Consider the following 14352-nt stretch of genomic DNA (forward strand, 5'->3'; position numbering starts at 1 on the left):
AAGGGACTGGTTTTGAGTGAATGCAAACGACACAGAGATGGATTGTATTATTTTCTTTTATTATTATCTTACTCAACTATACCGATAACAGATAACGGGCAAACAATAACCCTACCACTATCTTTCCCACTCAATCGCTTATCACTACCGTCACCATGCCGTTCCACCCAAAAAAAGGGCGATGAGCGATATGATTCGCCTCGACAACTGATAACAAATTGGGGACCCCCGGGACTAGCCAGCAGCAGCTCTAGCAGTGTAGTAGATTCGTTATCCGCCATCGCTTTCACAGTTATCGATTTACGACCGCTTAGTGACTCTCATAAATGGCAAACATTGCGCTAGCGTCGTGTTTGTAGCGCCTCTTAACTGCGTTGTGCTCATTACAGAACCACCCCAAACCCCTCTCGCTTCCCTACCCGCCATAAACCATAAGGTATCTTACATCTCACATAACGGTACCGACGCCGTTTTAGTAGCTGGAACTTGTTTCTCGCGCCCGATCAGTCCGCGTAAATCCGTGGCTGATGGTGGAAGGTCATCGATTCTACAACTTTTTCAACAACTCGTTTGCCTCCTGCAGACACAAGCGATCATCCTCACACCGCACCTCGGCCGCGGCCGCTCGTTCAATCCAGGGTTTCGCTTCGGTCGGTTGCTTTAGCGCCAGGTAGCATTTCCCAAGGTACAACCAGTTTAGTGCGTAGAAGCCAGGCCGGATTGCTTCGGCTTTGGTGAAACAATCAAGCGCCTCGGCATAAGACGAGACCGGCGGATTCGCAGCCACCGAATTAATCAACTTACGCGTTACCCAGCCCACCTCCGAGATCTTATAGTTAAACTGGCCCAACATGTGCCAGATGCCCGGATCGGAGGTCGGTTCCAATCGGGCGGCCCGTTGAAAGTAAGCCTGCACGTTCTCTAGCTGCTTGATGCGCTCCGTCACGCCATCCAGGGTACTCTTCTCGGCCAGAATTGCGCCGTAGTACTTGTTCGCACCGAAGCTATCGCCATCCAACGCGAGTGCGGCCGATACATGATCGAATGCCTGACGGACCAGCGCTTCCTTCTCAGCGCTGTTGTCCGTTTGCTTGGACAGGAAGAACAGGGATCTCGCTAGGCGCCACTTCACCTCACAACTAGTCTGATCCTAACGGAAGCACACACGCACCAGAGATATTACAATCCGCGTCCAGTCACGGTGTCCACTTCTTGTCGACATGCGCGCACTTACCGATAGACTCTGGATCATATCGTATGAAGCCTGATAATCATAATTATCACACATCTCATCCAGCAGTTTCAGCTCCTCGCTTGACATTTTAAATTTAGCTTTCGATGGGCGGGTGGGGATTGAACGTTGGACCCGCGGTTCTTATCGCACACTTCTAGACACCGACCACCGCCAACAGTGAACTGCACGGAATCGTTTATCGCCACGCACTGTGGCCAGAGTGCAGGTGCGACCGCGTATTGAAGGGTTACAAAAATGGGGCCCCTTACCTTTTTTACTTCTCGCTAATCCGCTAGTCACACACGAATACACATGGCCGCCACGACGCCACCAACAGAGAGTGTCGCCGTTACAACGGAATCGGAAATGTATGGAAAGGCCACCACCATCGCACCACATGTCGCGGTGTCGACCTTGTATGGGGCGTCGTCGTCGATGTCGGTTTGGATGGGTGAGAACTCTCTATTGGTAGATTGTGTACCGCGGTTCTTTTCACTCATGCGCCCCCACGTGCACCGCTCAAATTGTGTTTGCGTGTCTACCGACGATACACCACCCGCTGGTAGGGTGCGCTCTACTACCAAGTACTAGCAGTAACCGTGATTTAGTAGGTTAAATATTGGAAATCATTTTATTGTATACACTTTCATACCAAAAAGCAGTCTATATGGTAGCAATTCGAATGTGATGGACAGCGTAAGAAGCCCGTGCCCCGCGTCTTTAGAGCTTCTTCAGCAGCTTGGTCGCTTCCTCCTTGCACTGTTTGTCATCCTCATTCAGTACCGCAACGTTAGCGGCGAGTGTGATGAATTCCTTCGCCTTATCGGCCTGCTTAAGCGCCTGATAGGTTTTGCCCAGCATTAGATAGTTCATGGAGTAGAAGTTGGGTTTTGTGTTTTCGGCCTTCTCGAAGCACTCGAGTGCCTGCTCGTACGTTCCGGTCGGCGGTGTGGCGAAGATGGTGGACACAATCTTGCGCTGGTACCAGGGCAGATCGGCCAGACCGTAATAGAACTGTCCGAGAATGTACCAGCTGGTAGGATCGTTCGGATTCAGCTCGACCGCACGCTGCATGTGCTTCTTGACGGTTTCCAGCTGCGTAACGCGCTCCTTGATGCCATCTAGGCCACTCTTTGCGTCCAGCAGAATGGAGTACCATTTGTGCGAGGCAAAGTCAGCGTCGTTTAGCGCTAGCGCCTCCTCCGCGTACCCGAACGCCTCGCGCACCAGTTCCTCCTTCCGGGGGCTTGCAGTTGCCTTCGACAGAGAGTAGGTCACCCGGGCCAGTCTCCACTTGATTTCATACGTATCCTTTTGCTGAAAGAGACACGTCAAACGGACGGGGAACGGTATCAAACCCACCCAGCTTAGAACATGCCAGCCTTTCCATACTTACCGGATACTTCTGCAGCAGATCGTACGCCTCCTGGAAGTTGTTCTCATCGAACAGCTGATCGGCATGCTCGATGGTCTCGTTGAGGGTCTTGACTGTTTCTTCTGCCATTTTGCTAACCACGGGATCCTCTTGTTGCTTCGCTTTCGAGGAGAATAGCGAGAAGGAAGTCACAAACAGCAGCGGCTTCAGAACGGATTGCTATGGTAAGAGAAATAGAACAGATCACGGTTTTATACCCGTCGAGTGGATCAATCCCGTGGATGATAATACCTTTTGTCTTGCGCCAGGAATTACCAGTGGCCGAGCACGTCTAGAGAATGGAAAACCGGAGCGTAGTGCGCCTCTTGTGATTTGCGGTAGGTTAATTAGTAATCGGCCGATCCAGCTCCTCCCTATCATCGTCAGCGTTGACACTTTGGACCCAAAACAGCAACAGGAAGACCGGGCTACTATGAAACGCACAATGACCCTGAGACTAGGCCGGAATTCGAATTAACGGTCAACCCTGGAGATTGCAGGCACGCAATTTTCGTTAACTAATCGTGATAAAAAAAATAATCCCAAATTTCGTCTTTATCTAAATCTTTTTTTGTGGCCACAAACGAAATCAAAAGACCCCCCTCGCTCTGACCTTCGCACCGCACAATGGATGCATTGCGTTGCGCACGTTTCGTTGCGATGGAAATATAACGGAAATGATGGAACACAACAACTGCAGTAATTCTCCGTGGATTGAAAGGGGTTTTATTAGCAAGGAATTCTTTTCGTTGGTTGAATTCGCTCGTGATTGTCCACTCGTCGCTAGTGAATCAACAGGATTGAGAAGATCGAAGCCGAACACGTGGCCCGGGGATGTTGGAAGTCAAGGCATTTTGGCGGCTTAGTCTGGCTGGCTTTACGGCGGCTTCCTTTTCGATTGGTGCGGGTTTCTGCAACAAACTGATGGTAAGATGCTTGGTTAGTTCATTTCTAAAAAGCAGAAAATATCCCATTGCTACCTGTTTTCCGAGTTGTACTGCCGGAATTCAAGTATCCGAACTGGCAACGGATACGGGACGCGGTTGTAGTGAGTACAACGGAACCGTTTGCTACCCTCTTCTCCACCGTATCGACACCCAACCGTATCGTAGCGCCGCAGGATGAGGGGTGGTAGATCGGCCACTCCTTTGGTTTGGTCCAACCGAGCAATCCTGCCCATCTGAAGCACATAATGGATCGTTGCTTTCCACCAAATGCGTGCTCGGACGATCGAAACCGTTGAAGATCGGTCATCTGATATTACGCTCAGGTTGTTTTCACTGCGATTCGCATACTTTGGACACCACTCGCGATAAGCATCAAAGAACATAAATTTATGTTCAACGGAAGAAATACGATGGTGGTGGGCCCGCTTCAAGGAGGCCTGCGTCGGAGTGTTGAGCCGGGTAATGAGGGAATCCATATTGCTACCACGTCGTTTAAGGCGCTTTTTGCGGTTTTGTAAATCGTGCGCTTCCTGCTCCTCGGACCTGCGATCGGCACGCTTCGAAACCTTCACGTTGATGCGCGGCTCATTACTGGTGTCACCAAAGATGCCCCGGAGCTCGGCGATTTTGATAAGATACTTCGAGTCTAGGCGGATTACTTCCTTACGCTTGATGAGCGAAAGGAAGACGCCACACTCTCGGAAATCCAGACAGGCATCTTTTTGTGGACAAAAGTCCGGCAGATCCACAACCTCGAACTGATCTTCGGGCGGAACGTTCACATCTTCTTCGGAGTTGCGACGAGAACCAAGGCCTTCTCCTCCGCTACCGTCAGCTCCTTCACGCTCACCGTCGCTTTCGGTTGCCTTGGTTCGTCCCATCAACCTATTGACGATTGTATTGCCTGCCGCTTCGGCCAGTGCTGCTACTTCCCGTTCCTTCATTGCCCGGTAGTGCACATTGAAAGCCTTCTGGTTGGTGTACTCAACGGCCCGTTGTACCATGATACTATTCTCGGTTTCCACGATCGAGTGAGTCTGGTAGAGCACAAACTGTACCTGAGGTCGTGACATGCACAATTTAAGTGTTTCGCGCTGTTCCTCCAACAGCTTGGTAACCCGGCGACGGCTGTCGTCAGTCATCTCGGACTCGGAGAGCATTTCCAGCATCGAGAGGTCACCGCCACGGCTACAAATCAAATCAATCGGATCACCGACAGCACTGTAAGAGCTGGGCGGATTCGCCAGTATTCCCACCACCTTGTCCACAACTTGTGATCCGTGCGGAACGTCCGCAAAGGATTCAGCGAATAGCTTCACGTTGGTCACTCCTAGGGTGGCCATGTAGGCCCGGTACTCGGCCAATTTTGTGCCACATCCGTAGGCAATAAAGTTGCGCACACGATTACAGTTCGCCAGTAACGATGCTAGGTAAGCGGTCGATCGCGGCGAGGCTATGTGAGTCTGCACCACATCCCCCTGAACCTCGAAATAGTCCAGCAATTGCGAGAAAATCGTCGGTCCAATCGTAAACGAACGATCCTGTATGATGAACTGATGATCGCTGAAGATGGTTGAGTGGAGAAATAGTGATTTGTCTTCCGGATAGATGAATACCACCTGCGGACAAAAGCGATCCCACTTGTAGCGGTTGATCGACAGTGGCACGTGCTGGGGTTTCTCTCGTGCGTGAAATAGATTGAACATGCTCAGCATGTTCGGTGCAGGATGTTCGATCAACTCGAATCCGAGCTGCCGCAGAATGGCATTCGCTTCTTGCTTCGTGCGGATCCGAAACGTGTTAATCCATCCGATGATAATCGGATTCGAGACGACGATCGCTACCTTATCGTCCTGCAAGTGCGGTGGCAGCAGACACTGCATGTTGTATGCGCTGTTTTGAATGCGTATTCGCGTCAAAGCGGCCGCTATTTTTATGCTGTTCTGCTCGAGACATTGTTCGATTTCTGCAAGAGGAAAATCCACTATTATTGATCCGCAAAAAATAACGACCGGCATTGCCTACCGAGCAGATTGGCTTCCCGGAAAAGCTCGTCCTTCTCCGGTACGGTTTCCGGTTCCCGTTTGACGAATTTCCGCAAATACATATCATACAGCAGCAACCAAACGCGGGTAGTTTCGTCAACTAGCTGCAAAGATATAAAAACATGAAAACCTTGAAAAACCACTCATCCATCATCGATGGACGCACCCGTTCCTCGGCCACTTACCGTTGGAAAGCTGTCGTAGAAGCCAACATTTTTCAGGGCCTGTTGCAGTACCAGCTTGACTGTTGTCAATAGAATTTGAAAGAAATATCGTTCTCAATCAGCTCTCCGTCGTAACATACTCAAGGAAGGTTTTATGGGGAGAGGATGACTGGGTCATAAAATTCATTCCAACTTCCTTTTATTGCTTTCCGATAGCGTCGTTCAAGCACTGGCATTAGTAGGCGGTGTTCTCATTCGATTCGATTCGATTCGATTCGATTGGACATTAAAGGAGCCGCGATGGTTAGCATTGCATGACGAAAGAAATCACATGCCGTTGGGTGCCCTCCTACCGAGGGCTCTTCCTTAACGGCGACGAATATGATAACAGAACTGCTTCCTGGCACGAGAAGCGTGCCCAAGGACGACAATTACTTTTCCCTTTCTATTAACATTCAAACGACATGCAAAGGACTTTGGGACTCGAGTACAGAAGCCGAGTCCTTGCGTGACATCTTTATAGCGAGCCACTACGAGGTGGCAATGTAAAGGATCGTTTGTGCGAAAAGCTCTGCATGCTTCCAAGCGTTTATCATCTAGTTTATGATTTCAGCACTCCCCAAGCGGGCGATACACAGAGGGTAGTGCGTGCCATGTTCACACCGTGGCTACCTAGGTGTACGCGGCTGCTTATCGCTGGCCATCTACGAAGGCACTCGCGGATTCCCGAGTTTTGCCGACAGCAACAAGTACAACGCTCACTCACCCCCTTCGTTTTCTTATTGATTTTGGGCTGTTAAAGGGAATGGTTCGTGACCTTTTACGTTGATACTTACAACGGTAGACATCGTAAATCATGGAGTACACTTTACGCATCTCATACTCATCGTCGAAGGAAACGGCCAGAGGGGGTTTGTGCAGCAGTCTTCCAGCCCTAACGATATCCTCTAGGCGCCACTGATTGTATGCATCAATATCGCAAAAGTCGATGGGATTGTCCAGGTAGCATTGGCGCCGTCGGCGGCGAAACGTGGTCGATGCTGAGTCAGCTGAAGCGGGGGATGTCATTGGCGAGGTAACATCATCGATGGATTTTGCTCGCACCTCCCAGTAGGTGTGATCCGCCTTCTCCAACGAGCTTTTCAGCTGTCTGTGAAAGACAATTTCAAAGTAAAGTTCTTAATCACTCGCGTGTGCGTGCAATAAAATGGAGACATTGAAGTACACGCCAACCGGGGGGACTCCCCGTTGGTCCGCTCAACGATACGATACGCCACTGCAATGCGACGCTGTTCCCACGGGAAGCGCGACATGGTTCCTGAAGAATCAATCAACTCGCGAGACCCGCGATGGTACAATGAACCGCAAAAGCGCGCCAAAACGTGGTCGCTAGTGGGGTAGCACCTCCTTTCCACTTCTACAAGCCGCGTATTCGCGAGGTTTGGTGCCCATAAATACGTCACGCCATGTGTTTGAGGTCTTTAGAAGTACTTGCGATTGGCCTTGAGCTATTGAACTATTTTCACGCACACTTTCCGTCTTCCTGGGGGCTCTTCGAACAGCACTTCCCTTCACGTTCATTTTACACTGAGACTACCGGCGTGTGACTTACATTCCTTGTTCCGCTGCAGCGTTAATCCGTTTCTGTTGCTCCAAAAGCCGGAAGTACTGTTTCAGCTGCCAGTCGAACTCACTCGGCAGTTGCAGAGGTACTCGATCGGTCGCCGCAATCGTGTGCCCAAAGGCCGTGATCGTTTTCGTGCCAAACAGCTCTTCGAGCACCAGGATCTCGCGTAAAATCTCCGGATACACGGAAAATATGTCGGCCCGGCTAACGTAGAACAGATGATTCGATGCCATGCTGCAGTCTGCTGTGGTTTGACCGGTCAGAATCGAACGTAAACCCTGTTCCTGTTCCGGTGGGCTTGTTGATCCTGGCGGGTCAAAGTCTCACCAAAGACTGTGGAAGTCGACCGACCGACCAACCGACACCATGCGACCAACCGAACGACTACGAGGACGTATCCTCTCCTCCTGAGGGAGGCGAAGATCGGTAGTAGACACGCAAGCATGGTGGTACGTAGTATTCTTGGCTTGCGCGAATACGCGAAAGTCAAACACGCCAAGGGAGGAATTGCCTGTCGCGCTCTCGCATGCTTACTGGCGGCAGTATGCTCCTTTGCGGTGTGTGGCCTAGTTTCAGACCACGGACTGGCGACAGGCAGGAACAAGGAATGCATTATTTGTTTGTTATTTCCTACTCGTTCTTTAGAGGCTCTAGTTGCGCCGTGTTGTACCAGGACAAGGTAATCGGAATCTGTAAGTTATAGCAAGCAGGTCTCCACAGAAAACGAGACAACGATTGAAACCTATTTTATGTCCACTGAAATGTCGTACCCAGGAATGCAATAAATCCAAACTTACGTACTTCCTGTTTCACAATAGGAATACACGATGGTTTCCCGGATTTCGTAAGGTGACCAGGCAAACACCGCGTATATCGCACTCTCTCCAAAACACCCTTCACGAAAAAGTCGGAACACGAAACGCGATTGCATAAATTATGCTCGGCACCTTGAAAGAAGTCGCACGCAAAGACCGAGGAACGGCCGCTACACATCCAGCTCATCCTTTTAGCTGCACGATGGCATTCAACACCCTATCATTTCCCAAACCAAACTCCTCAAGCAAGTGAGCATTCGAAACGTTCGTTTGAACGGCAAAGTTTCAACAACGCCACGTGCCCCGCGCAGTGTGGTCGCGGCATTGCCTGTAAGCGGCACGGAAAGTATGGTGATAATGATCGAACTATTTGCCGCTTGGTACGTTGGTATGAGAGAAAGTTACAAGATTGGCCACTTGGCCACTTGTCGGCTTTATATGGACTGTAGAGGAAGGTTGCTGGTGCTGGTGGTGTGACACTTCATCCGCCGGACTCTTGCTCATTCTTCGTCGTTTCTCGGACTATTACTTGTATCGTTCAATCGTGTCGTGAGGTTTGTCATCATAGTAGAAACATAAAGCTCGCTGTTTCTGTTTCGCTAAACAATAATAATGATCATTTATATTTCGTTCGAATATTTCACTCTAATATCAGCACGGTGGTGCTCCCGCGCGTCCACCAAAAAATTATTCTTTTAATACTCCAAATAATTATGAAGCATGGAAAATTCACGAAACAACAAGGAAAAGGCGTATGAATAGAAATTAGTTCTCGAGCGCCCCAATAGTCACACAAAACGTTCTCTGATAGCCATGATTAGAATTCCAAAACATTTCGAAACAACAGTTCATACGAGTATGGAAAAGGAATGTTAGCAGAAATAGAAAGAAAACCGTGATGTTAGAAGAAACCAACAGAATAATAAAAGATCCAGTTAAACAACGCACGAAAAACATTTCCACAAATTCTATAGTCACATTGCGTCGTGATTGAGCAGCAAAAAATATCAATTATTGATGCGACCATACACAATCTCGCATGTGCCCGTTACAGCATGCCAAAGCCTTTTGAATAATTGATCGCTTTTAATAACCGTTCCTCAAGTTTCTCTTTGGAATCGTACTCTGGCAGGAGCAGCACATTGAAACACGTATGGCTCGTTGGCAGTCGATCGCAATCGGGACCATTCCGGGCAATGACCATCTTTAACCGAGATAATCCACCGACCGGTACGCGATCGGAACCGGTGGTGAACTGCAGTAACTTCCGCTTGGCCTCCATCGACAAACCATGGACGATGGTCCAGAAATCTTTAATCGTTTGCGACTCGGCCGTGAAACCACCCTCGTACTCAGTCGACTTTTCCAGCTCATCAAAGTCAAACTCCTTGCTACCGCACACTATCAGTTCTATCTCTTCCGGCCGGAACAGCAAATGCAGTGGACTTTCATCCGTCACCATCTGGAAACCGCGCCGAAATGCATGAAACTGTTTCTGCACGCTCTGGTTCAGTAGAAAATCGCTGTACAGTTCGATGAATTCCTGCTTGTTTTCCTGTGTCACGAATATTTTATCGCCATCCGGCTTCAACTCGTGCTCCAGCGTATTCCCGAACACGTCCCGATAACCAATTTTAAACGTTTGCATAAATACCTCCTCCATATCGTTCTCGGTGTACTCGAGCAGCGAATTCAGACTGTTGAATAGAACCTAAAACAACGACAGAGGAAGAGCGAGCACCGAATGAGCGAATTATTTTGCCGCTTTCGACGCTATACTACTTACTGGATTGAGATCCTTCAGATCTAGGAATGATCCTTTCATTCCCATCAGTTTCCGATAGACGACCATAGGGAACTCGACCGCTAGAATGATATTATTGTAGATCGCCAGCCCCAGCACAATCCCGATCAGTGTGAACTGGGCCTCATTTTCGAAAGAACTCGGATTGAACCAAACTGTACTAGAGTCTTCATTCGTCACGAACATGCCGTAGTCGGGATTGAAGATTTCTTCGACAATGAGCTGAAAAAACTCTTTCGATACTCCGCCTTCATCGATGCCCTGTTCACCGGTGAACTCTACCACTAGCTGCTTTTTTAGATCCTTAGGGTTTGACATGGCAATGATCTCCAACTCGACCAGTGCATCATCGACCACGTGATCGCGTCGAATTCGAAGATTGAGAAACGGATTCAAACCCTGCATCGATGTCCGGTTTCCTGTGCTCGCGTTGTACAGGACACTTAGCCGTCGCTCGGAGAACATTCGTATGCGGGAATCGTAGTAAAGGGCCAGCGTTTTGGTGGCCGGCGTCAAAACGAACGAGTAGTACATGAAGCAAAAACCCGAACCGTTCGTGGCCAGTGAGGACATACTTTTGTACACCAGGTAATCGTGATCCATCTCGATCTGGTCGCAAAGCGTCTCATTGTAGAACTCACTATACGGTACGAGAGGTTTCCGACAGTCAAGCGGATTCACATCGAGTTCTTTCTCTAACGGATCCTGATATTTCTGTCTTTGCTTCGATCGTCGATCCCGGTGCTCTATACTTTCATCATCATCATCCATCAGATCGTCCTCACCATCAACGCCAGCGCCAACGCCATCGCCATCATCATCATCATCCTCGGGTATTAGTGACAGATAGGTCGGCAGGGACGTATCACGTAAATCCGTCTCTCGGAAATGTGTCGATTCAAGCTCCCCGGCGAGGATGTTGGCGTAGAAAACCAGCTACCGAGAAGGGACTAACATGATAAAACAAACTCTGTGCTTTCGACACGGTTCCTGACAATACCTTACCTTCATAGTCTTGATCGCGTTCCCGACATCTTCGTTGTTGTGTACCCGTCCCGGACGGTACAAAGTAGGCGATAATATCGATATGGTAACCAGTTGCTGCAGTTGCTGTAGCAACGAATGGATACTATCCGGACAGTGATGGGCCCAGATACGTACCAGGCGTCCTTGAGATTTCACTGGAAGCATTCCGACAGCCGAGCAAATACGAGGAAAGGCACCCTCAATCATGATTGCCGAACCAATCAGCAGAGTTTCGATGATGATCACCAATGCTGTTACAACCGTTTCCAGCTGCTCTGTTGACTGCATAGAACCCTGAAGCTCGACCGACAGATTTTCACCCAGCTCCTGAAGGGCCGTGTCGATATGGTCAAAGACGGATGCTTGAGTGGTGTAGAGTGCCTTCATTGTGCTTCTTAACGACGCTAGATCTACACTTGTATGAGCAGGATCCGACGGTTCCTGAGGAGATTCCTCGACCGGTGCTTTACTATCCTCGTCCTTATCGAGATCACCTTCGAGCGAACGAAGGTCTTCCTTTTTCAGCATTCGCAAATCACCCTGTGGCGCTCGGGCAAGCATGCGATCGATGCTAGAGGTAGCTTTGCTGCACTGGAAGCTGTTTGCCAGCAGCTGGCAGGAAGAGAATATGGCACTAATCTGGTCTACTACCGCCGCAACACATCCGCGCTCGATGCACTGTTCGCACAGCTGCTTCAGTATCTTCCCGTCCACCCCACTATCGTTAGTGGTGCTGCAACTAAAGCTGGTACTGGCGGCTCCACTGCGAGCTGCTTCCTTTTGACCAATATCTGCCGAAGACTGGGCAGCAGTGTCCTTCTCCATCGCTACTGACTCCGAACTGTGACAGAAGAAAAGAAAACGATTAAAGTAGGCGAGAAATAGGACATTCTAAGTTTGAAAGAAGGCTCTTGAAGCACGCGAAGCGAATTCGACAAAGAACACGACGGTGCACATACCATTCGTAGGTAACTTCCATGTTCTGGTTCTCTTCTTCCGGTGTGCATTCTAGTTGGTTCTCTGGCACCAACGACGCGGGACGCTGCTTTTGTGATGAGGAAGATGATGATGTGCTACTCCGTGGATGGCTTTGTGAATTTTGGTCTCGATGCTGTTCCTTCGTGTAGCAGAGCGTAGCCTCCTGAGAAAACAGCTGTATCGCACGGGCAGCGGCCGCATTTGGCGAAAGCTTTTCTACCTTCCCGCTCGAGGCGCAATGCTTGTTGGTGCATTCGGCATTCCCGCAACCATCGATCAGCTGATAAAAGTATTGCTCGATCAGCTTCTTGGCCGTAGCACGCTTCAGCTCCTGCTCTTCGGAAGCCAGCCCGACGCTGGAGGACGGTTGGCCTGCATGGATCAAGGCCATCCCTCGGTCACCTGATGAGTGTTGATTGTTCGAGTTGGTTTCATCGTCGTTGCAGCTTGTCGCTGCTGTTAGTGGTGAAGGCGACACTTCATCGATCCTACAAAATTACAAAATTTCGATCGTTTGCGGTGCGAACTCGCGACGTTCATGTCGCAGAACTCTGAGCAAAAGCAGCACAAAATCACGCAGCTCGCAAGCAAAAGAAAACTCGTGCTAGAAAGTCTCTACTCTACCGATATGTAGCAGCTTCTCAGACACCGGGAGACACCTAAGCGGCCGCAGAGTAAATGAGCTGGTAAAATGCAATCTCACTTAACTTAACCTCAAGTAGGCGGAATACGTACAAACCATTTCGTAGTTATGGAAACAAAGGAAATATTAACGAGCTGAATTCAACCTTGGCCCGCTGCGACGACCATGAACCTGCGGTCGGCACGGACAACAACATCCCTTACTATGTCCTTCGTGCGGTGCTTTCTTGTGCTCAGAGAAGGGGTTCGATTAGAGAAGCGGATTTACCTCGAATCGTCGTCCGAAAGATCCTTTTCGTTTGTTTGGTTCATAAAAGAACGTTGAAGCCTTCCTTCTTGGCGCGCCAAAGTCGAACGCGAACCTCCGCACACCTGTTATTCTACGATGATCCGGCGATTTCCGGAGAACCAGCAGCGCCGATCGAAAACGGAATATGCAACCAGCACAACGGTGAATGTGAATCCTTGGATTCCAGGAGGATCTGCGCGGGGTTTTACTGAACGTCCGGAGGGATCCGTGCTAACTTTAATTCTTTTCTGGCGGTGTAATTACTTGGCCGAAATTGCGGAAACTGCAAACACGCCAATAGTGAGCAACGGGCCGCAACACTGGTTGCTTGACAAGCGTTCTGCTGCATCACATTTTCTTGCAACTTCTCGCTCACCGCCTGCTACGAATTTTTAAATCTGTCGGTTTTTCGTAAATTCTTCGGTTTAATTGGTTCGGTAAATTCTGTAAATTTCGTTTATTTAGCTTTAGCTGCACAACACACCACAAAACCATTATTTGATGTATTTTTATACGTTTTACCTAGCGAATGGACACTTTTTTTACTTGGCCGGCAGTAGCAACCGGAGCTTGCGCTTGTGCATTGTTAGCGGCAGCGGTTATCTATTTTCGACTTTAAAGCCTACTTAACATGGAACGGGAACGGGAACGGAAACGGGAACCGGAATGGGAAGGGGCGTAATCGAGAGACCAGGGGAGATCGGGATGATCTAGACGACGGCCGTCGGAACGGTGAGAAAGTGTATAGCGTTTGAAGCGATCATAGTTTCTGGGTTTTGATGCTTGTGGACACCGCCAAACACGATCAGCTCCCCATTACCGCTGACCATCGTGGAGAAAGTACATCGATCCGGTGCCCCCGCTATCTGACCACTGTTGATCGGTTCCTGCCACTCGATCCACGGTTCACCGGCACTCACTGGCAGTATGTTCGATACGTCACACACGTAGATCGACAATCCGCTTCGTTTCACGCGTTTCGGTGTTACCGGGTCCGGTTGCCCGAGCGGTTTATCAGCGGCACCAACGTTAATGGTGCCCGCCTTCGGCCCATCGGATGCCGGTGTTTTCAGGGGGCCTCTTGCGGCACGTAAATCCGGTGGTGGGTTTAGATGACCGTTCGGTTGTTGCGGAGGTTCCTGATCCTTGAACAGCTTCGCTCGTAGCTCTCTCAAACGTTGCAAGTGCCGTTCGCGAGAGTTACCCGCCGGCCGGGGAGGAACGGGAGGCGGAACACCGAAGGCCGCCATTTCGAGGTGATTCTGTTCGGGCGCCTGCTGGTTGAAGCGCTTCGGTAGATGATCATCTTCCGAAGAGGATCGCGCAAACGCACTACGTATTATTGGCAGTGGCCGAGGGGACAGTGT

General features: G+C 49.8%; 5 protein-coding genes across 7 annotated transcripts in view; all 5 read right to left on the reverse strand.

Annotated features, from left to right (window-relative positions):
* Nucleotides 1-38: 38 nt before the first annotated feature.
* Nucleotides 39-1663, reverse strand: LOC125953571 (regulator of microtubule dynamics protein 1-like). The gene is made up of 2 exons (XM_049683216.1): nucleotides 1235-1663; nucleotides 39-1150 (listed from the first exon to the last, which is right to left on the reverse strand). Exons 1-2 carry the CDS (start codon nucleotides 1319-1321, stop codon nucleotides 548-550), a joined length of 690 nt encoding a protein of 229 aa, XP_049539173.1. The 5' UTR covers nucleotides 1322-1663; the 3' UTR covers nucleotides 39-547.
* A 163-nt stretch (nucleotides 1664-1826) lies between these two features.
* Nucleotides 1827-3213, reverse strand: LOC125953565 (regulator of microtubule dynamics protein 1-like). Its single transcript, XM_049683210.1, has 3 exons — nucleotides 2901-3213; nucleotides 2631-2828; nucleotides 1827-2551 (listed from the first exon to the last, which is right to left on the reverse strand). The coding sequence occupies exons 1-3, from the start codon at nucleotides 3027-3029 to the stop codon at nucleotides 1955-1957; spliced, it is 924 nt and encodes a 307-aa protein (XP_049539167.1). The 5' UTR covers nucleotides 3030-3213; the 3' UTR covers nucleotides 1827-1954.
* Nucleotides 3214-3368: 155 nt separating this feature from the next.
* On the reverse strand, nucleotides 3369-7664 carry LOC125953555 (uncharacterized). Its single transcript, XM_049683192.1, has 6 exons — nucleotides 7417-7664; nucleotides 6641-6954; nucleotides 5826-5884; nucleotides 5621-5744; nucleotides 3629-5561; nucleotides 3369-3569 (listed from the first exon to the last, which is right to left on the reverse strand). The coding sequence occupies exons 1-6, from the start codon at nucleotides 7662-7664 to the stop codon at nucleotides 3440-3442; spliced, it is 2808 nt and encodes a 935-aa protein (XP_049539149.1). The 3' UTR covers nucleotides 3369-3439.
* Nucleotides 7665-8840: 1176 nt separating this feature from the next.
* Nucleotides 8841-13282, reverse strand: LOC125953550 (ubiquitin-protein ligase E3A). 3 transcript variants are annotated; one of them, XM_049683185.1, is made up of 5 exons: nucleotides 12965-13282; nucleotides 12036-12542; nucleotides 11056-11917; nucleotides 10033-10986; nucleotides 8841-9957 (listed from the first exon to the last, which is right to left on the reverse strand). In XM_049683185.1, the coding sequence occupies exons 1-5, from the start codon at nucleotides 13006-13008 to the stop codon at nucleotides 9295-9297; spliced, it is 3030 nt and encodes a 1009-aa protein (XP_049539142.1). In that variant the 5' UTR covers nucleotides 13009-13282; the 3' UTR covers nucleotides 8841-9294. The 3 variants fall into 3 exon arrangements, with proteins under 3 accessions (XP_049539142.1, XP_049539143.1, XP_049539144.1); XM_049683186.1 differs by lacking the exon at nucleotides 12965-13282 and adding an exon at nucleotides 12679-12720; XM_049683187.1 differs by lacking the exons at nucleotides 12036-12542; nucleotides 12965-13282 and adding an exon at nucleotides 12679-12806.
* An 86-nt stretch (nucleotides 13283-13368) lies between these two features.
* LOC125953558 (F-box only protein 42) overlaps nucleotides 13369-14352 on the reverse strand; it is a 2524-nt gene continuing 1540 nt past the window's right edge. The window contains exon 2 of the mRNA XM_049683199.1: nucleotides 13369-14352. This exon is cut by the window's right edge and continues 1196 nt beyond it. Within this exon, the coding sequence (XP_049539156.1) occupies nucleotides 13696-14352 (657 nt within the window). The 3' untranslated portion in view covers nucleotides 13369-13695.

The sequence above is a fragment of the Anopheles darlingi genome, chromosome 3, assembly GCF_943734745.1.
Source record: "Anopheles darlingi chromosome 3, idAnoDarlMG_H_01, whole genome shotgun sequence".
Lineage (NCBI taxonomy): Eukaryota > Metazoa > Arthropoda > Insecta > Diptera > Culicidae > Anopheles > Anopheles darlingi.

Excerpts from the sequence above, each read along its gene's own strand:
- LOC125953550 (XM_049683185.1), bottom strand. The coding sequence starts at position 13,008 with ATGAACCAAACAAACGAAAAGGATCTTTCGGACGACGATTCGAG. Across the intron at positions 11,918-12,035 it reads ATGGAAGTTACCTACGAATG|TTCGGAGTCAGTAGCGATGG; the intron begins GTATGTGCACCG and ends CTTCTGTCACAG. Across the intron at positions 9,958-10,032 it reads ATCTGAAGGATCTCAATCCA|GTTCTATTCAACAGTCTGAA; the intron begins GTAAGTAGTATA and ends TCGTTGTTTTAG.
- LOC125953555 (XM_049683192.1), bottom strand. The coding sequence starts at position 7,664 with ATGGCATCGAATCATCTGTTCTACGTTAGCCGGGCCGACATATTTTCC. Across the intron at positions 5,885-6,640 it reads GATTTACGATGTCTACCGTT|TCAAGCTGGTACTGCAACAG; the intron begins GTAAGTATCAAC and ends TATTGACAACAG. Across the intron at positions 5,562-5,620 it reads CCGGGAAGCCAATCTGCTCG|AAATCGAACAATGTCTCGAG; the intron begins GTAGGCAATGCC and ends TTCCTCTTGCAG.
- LOC125953565 (XM_049683210.1), bottom strand. The coding sequence starts at position 3,029 with ATGATAGGGAGGAGCTGGATCGGCCGATTACTAATTAACCTACCGCAA. Across the intron at positions 2,829-2,900 it reads TTCCTGGCGCAAGACAAAAG|CAATCCGTTCTGAAGCCGCT; the intron begins GTATTATCATCC and ends CTCTTACCATAG. Across the intron at positions 2,552-2,630 it reads ATCTGCTGCAGAAGTATCCG|CAAAAGGATACGTATGAAAT; the intron begins GTAAGTATGGAA and ends TGTCTCTTTCAG.
- LOC125953571 (XM_049683216.1), bottom strand. The coding sequence starts at position 1,321 with ATGTCAAGCGAGGAGCTGAAACTGCTGGATGAGATGTGTGATAATTAT. Across the intron at positions 1,151-1,234 it reads ATATGATCCAGAGTCTATCG|GATCAGACTAGTTGTGAGGT; the intron begins GTAAGTGCGCGC and ends TGCTTCCGTTAG.